This window comes from Lolium rigidum, chromosome 6, assembly GCF_022539505.1.
Source record: "Lolium rigidum isolate FL_2022 chromosome 6, APGP_CSIRO_Lrig_0.1, whole genome shotgun sequence".
NCBI lineage: Eukaryota > Viridiplantae > Streptophyta > Magnoliopsida > Poales > Poaceae > Lolium > Lolium rigidum.
This window is the reverse complement of record NC_061513.1, coordinates 333600235-333604744: the sequence shown is the minus strand read 5'-3', so window position 1 is coordinate 333604744 and position 4510 is coordinate 333600235. Positions and strand designations below refer to the sequence as shown.

The following is a 4510-nucleotide window of genomic DNA, read 5'->3' as shown; positions in this document are numbered from 1 at the left end:
AAGTCAACGTGTGGCGCCCGTGACCCTTGCCACGGGCGCCACACTTCACTGTGTGGCGCCGATGCCATGTGCGCCACACATGTCAATTTATATGTCGAAAACATCCAGAGGCTCTGGACGCTTAGCCCTTAGCCGTTTTGGCGACCCTGTTTGTGTGGCGTCGGTGGCATCGGCGCCACACTATGAAGTGTGACGCCCATGTCGTCGGCGCCACACAAACAGGCTCGCAAAAACGGCTAAGTCCCAGGCAATATGTTTTGTGCAAACATAACAAGATGTGTGGCGCCGTTGCCACGGGCGCCACACATCCTGCCATGTCAGCGTCAAGCACATATCAGCGTCGACGACGCCACGTCGGATGGGCGAGTGGTGCCGCTCGCATGGGCGCCACACAGTGAGGTGTGGCGCTCATGGGAGGGGCGCCACACAAAAGAGTTAGATGAGTGAAATAGTTTGTCCGGAAGGTCAGTTCTGTGCTATAGTTTCATAAAAGGGTTATTTTTGTGTAAATCGCCGCTTTCTGAGAGGGAAAAGCACAAAGACAAGGCAGACTTAAAGATCAAGGCATTTTAAAAAGAAAAGTACATCACTTGTTTCGTTACCCCTGCAACTCTGATGTGCAAGGACCAATAAATTTCTTATGCCAGTGACGCCGCTCATATACACCTAACTAAACCAAAGTAGACTCCTGCACATGCATCGTGTGATGGTTTCAATCTTACTCTTGCTTGGGGACCAAAATCCTCCATGCATTAGCTGTAAAAAAAATGCACATCTAACATCGAATGAGGAGGAGGCATTGTTCAACAACAGAGCGTCACCGGGTAATCCTGGAGCAGACCATGTGAAGGCTAAACCGACAGTTTCTTCAGTGTACACCGTATGCGGCAGCTCTAGCCCCGGCTCCATGGAGGATGGTGGAACTGTGAGGAGGATCTCGGCGATACGCGGAGACAGTCCCGGGAAGTGCACCTGAAAAGGACGATCGAGCGGTATCCTGAAGTACGGCGGCCACAGTTCCGTCACGGCAGATCATACTCCATCTCCGCAACCACATGACAGGAATCAGAATTAGGTTTCAGGCAACCAAGGAGTTCACTCAACTATGAATTGCAGCAAATCTAGAAATCACCGAGTCGGCAGAGGAAAGGGGAAATATTGCTAACCGCAGGAGTCAAATCAGTGGCGTGGATTAAGTGCTGAGAGTGACACCAGAGTCCTACTCTGCTTCGGCGGCACAAGCAAGAATGCCGTCCATCCATCGCTATCCTCGACCAAGAAGTTATGCAGAAGTCTGCGGGATGAGAACAGATATGGAGGGGCAAAATCACGGTGTGGGAGGAGGGCATCTATCGAGGGTTATTATTGGAGCTAGGGATTGCTCGACGGGGCAAAGGAACAACTTGAGTGGGATCAAAATTTTGCTCAGGAAGGTGGAAATTACACATTTTTCATCGCAGAGAAAAATCAACTAGAACAAACTCTCATGCAAGACTAACTTGCAAGTAAGAACCCTGCAACATCTACAGAACTCTAAGAGTAGGATCAAACTGGAATTCACACGGGCCAAAAGTTATTGGTTCTGAGATTAACATATGTTTTCTAGGCTGGCGTAATATAATAACACCTGAGATTTAAAGAGAAAGCAACAGGTAGCACATAAACTCCGCACAAATTTGCTCTTGCTCAAGATTTAGAGGTCAAATTTCAACATCATGCAACAAAACATATCAGATCCATACTGAATGCTATAGCAACAATAGCTTAGACGGTACAATCATCAAAGTAAAAGTCTTCAAATTCTAACTTCACGGGATTCCCGATGGCAAAATCAGACCTAGTTGGCGGCAGCTGCCTTCCTGGGGGCAGCCTCGGTACCTGAATTGAGATTAAACAAAACAGCCATCAGAACAGGACTTATTTAACAGAGTTTTTTTGACTGCTCTACCATCTGGGGAATCATGATTTAACAGATTGAATTTGTGACATTTCATGTGAGTGTCAGGTACCTTCTCTGAAGTTGCTCTTGAACCTGCGAGGCACATGGCGCATGTACCTCATCCTTCCAGTTCCAGTGGTCTTGCGCCTGATAGCCTTCACACTCCAGTTGTCTGAAATAATTGATCACTATGTTAACACAAGCTTATTTGAAATGATACAAGATATAGCAAATGCAGAAACTAAACGTCTGATAAAGTTGAGCCATGGTCTAGTAATCCCACACAGCAGAGTAAGGTGGTATCCAAACAGATAACATATATATAATTGAACACACAAACAAACACTATTAAATCAACTTCTTTCTTCATTCTTGGAGTGTATTGGTAGCAAGATAACAGTCAAGATTGTGATCAAGAAGTGACCATACAAAGTTAGAACCACACATCATAAGATAAAAGATGGAGAATTGATCAGATAAAGAACTACGAATAAAGGAAGTGTAAATTCTGTCATATTGTTGCAGTTTATCCATCATCACTTGAAACAAAAGGTATTAGGAAATGAAGAACATACATATCAATATTAAAAAGGAACAAATCTTTAGAGCTACTTGGCAAGTTAATGAAGACAAGTGAAACAAAATTGCACTCAACATAAAGCACAGAGAATCATCAGACTTAAACTACGAATCACGGGAGTTTAACTCCTGTCATATTGTTGCAGTTTATCCATCATCACATGAAACATAAACAGAATCAGGCAATACAAAAGACACATAGGGGCCACAACTGAAATAGTAAAAATTAGAGTATATCTTATGCAATCATCTCAACTCGACCTGTCCTCAACACACGTCCATACAAAACAAAAGCCATGAAAATAGAATACAAAACCCATGGGTGAAGACATTTCACTAAAAATGGAATATTAAATCAAATCTGGTGAGAAAATGTAAATACTTCCTTCAGTAGATGAACATGAAATGCGCAACCACGACATGTGTGAGATATCATCAGAGACTTAAATACTAAGAATCAGAGGAGCATAGCTCTATCATATTGTTGCAGTTTATTCCTCATCACATGATCCTCACAGATTTAATCAAGCATGAATAACAGAAGATGTATTCCATCTAGATATGGGGATATAAAAATACAGAATAAGATTAAAAAGGTTTGTGTAGATTTAATCTCAGCTAATGTTCTGATAAATCACAAGGAGAAGTTCTTACAAAACAAATGCACTCTACTTTTCAGCAAAATAAGCAAATCATGCAGACCATTACCTAAGAAATTTAATTAACAGAACAAATTGTGCAGGCGCGGTTCTCAGACTAGCGCCCAACGAAAACAGGCATTGAGCAGAAGATTGAAGCAAAGAAAATATTGCTCAGAATATGAAATATCTTCTCATCAATGCCAAGGCATCTCTGAAGTCTGACATGCGTTGTAGATTTCATGATTCATCATAGCATTTTGAGAATTGTGGGCACAAAACTGACTCATGAAAGGTGACCATAAGTACTGTCTCAAACTTAATCAAGCAGGCACCACTACAAATGAATAACAGGTTCGACATCATATAAACATATAATGAACAAGAGGATAAAATGAAGGAGTCAGGTGCTATAGCTCAGCCAATTCATCGACCCTATCATCCCCACATACTTGCATGAGCTATAACAGGGGCCGTAACTACGTCCTTAAACTAAGTATTTCTCGCAATGAGTTACAGACGTGGAATCCTGAACCTGAAGATCCAAACCTAACGCATCACAGACCCGGAACAGAAGCTAGTCACGATTAATGGAGACGCCTTTATCGCATCGAGCTACAGAACTGGCACCCGAGGACACTATCTATGGGGCCCCGAAGATTCGCAAGCAGACGTCTCATAGAGACTGCAGAATATAGGCAAACACAGCCTCGCGCATGCAAAATCAACCAACACATCTATCTACAACAACTAGGCCACACGAAGGAGGAGGAGCCAAGGTAACCAGGGTTCTTACACTTGCGGATGCGAGCGGCAGGGTAGCCGCAGGAGGAGCAGGTGCTCTTCTGCAGGTGAAAGCTGCGTCGGCCGCAGCGGATGCACAGCGTGTGCGTCTTGTTCCGGCGCTTGCCGAAGCTGCCCGTACCCTTGGTCTGCAGCACGAAACAACAGGGGTCAGGATCGCGGATCTAGACGGGGATTCCGACGAGAGGCGGCGCGATTAGCTCACCATTTTGCCTTGTCCTGTCGCCGCTGCGCCGCCGCCGAGGATGTGGAGATGAAGAAGGGACCGAAACCTAGCGGTGCGAGGAGGAGACTTTATAGTGGTGGAGCGGGACTGCCCAAGGTTACGCAGGCACGGCCCGCTGGACTGAGCGCTAACCGTTGGCCCACTTCGTAATCTAATGGGCCTACACGCTTACAGCCCACAAGATGCAGTTCGTGAAGCTCCAACAGGCCCAAGGATGTGGCAAACACTATTCATCGCCATGATTCCCCGTGATTCGTTGACCTACCATTTGCCATATCTTCTTTGATCCTAGGTCGATTCACCTTTCATGCACTACAATTGGGG

The 4510-nt window shown here is 44.9% G+C and overlaps 1 protein-coding gene and 3 non-coding genes across 4 annotated transcripts; all 4 read right to left on the bottom strand.

Annotated features, from left to right (window-relative positions):
* Nucleotides 1-1653: 1653 nt before the first annotated feature.
* On the bottom strand, nucleotides 1654-4082 carry LOC124661028 (60S ribosomal protein L37-2-like; the record flags this gene model as incomplete). The annotated part of the gene is given in 3 exon segments (XM_047198890.1): nucleotides 1654-1878; nucleotides 2010-2111; nucleotides 3953-4082. Coding segments are annotated over 3 exon segments (273 nt in total), but the record flags the coding sequence as incomplete, so codon positions are not given.
* LOC124668760 lies at nucleotides 2608-2686 on the bottom strand. Its single transcript, XR_006991847.1, has one exon. It is a non-coding gene; the product is annotated as a small nucleolar RNA Z199 (small nucleolar RNA).
* LOC124668755 lies at nucleotides 2949-3030 on the bottom strand. Its single transcript, XR_006991843.1, has one exon. It is a non-coding gene; the product is annotated as a small nucleolar RNA Z199 (small nucleolar RNA).
* LOC124668771 lies at nucleotides 3324-3418 on the bottom strand. The gene has a single exon (XR_006991856.1). It is a non-coding gene; the product is annotated as a small nucleolar RNA R64/Z200 family (small nucleolar RNA).
* Nucleotides 4083-4510: the final 428 nt, after the last annotated feature.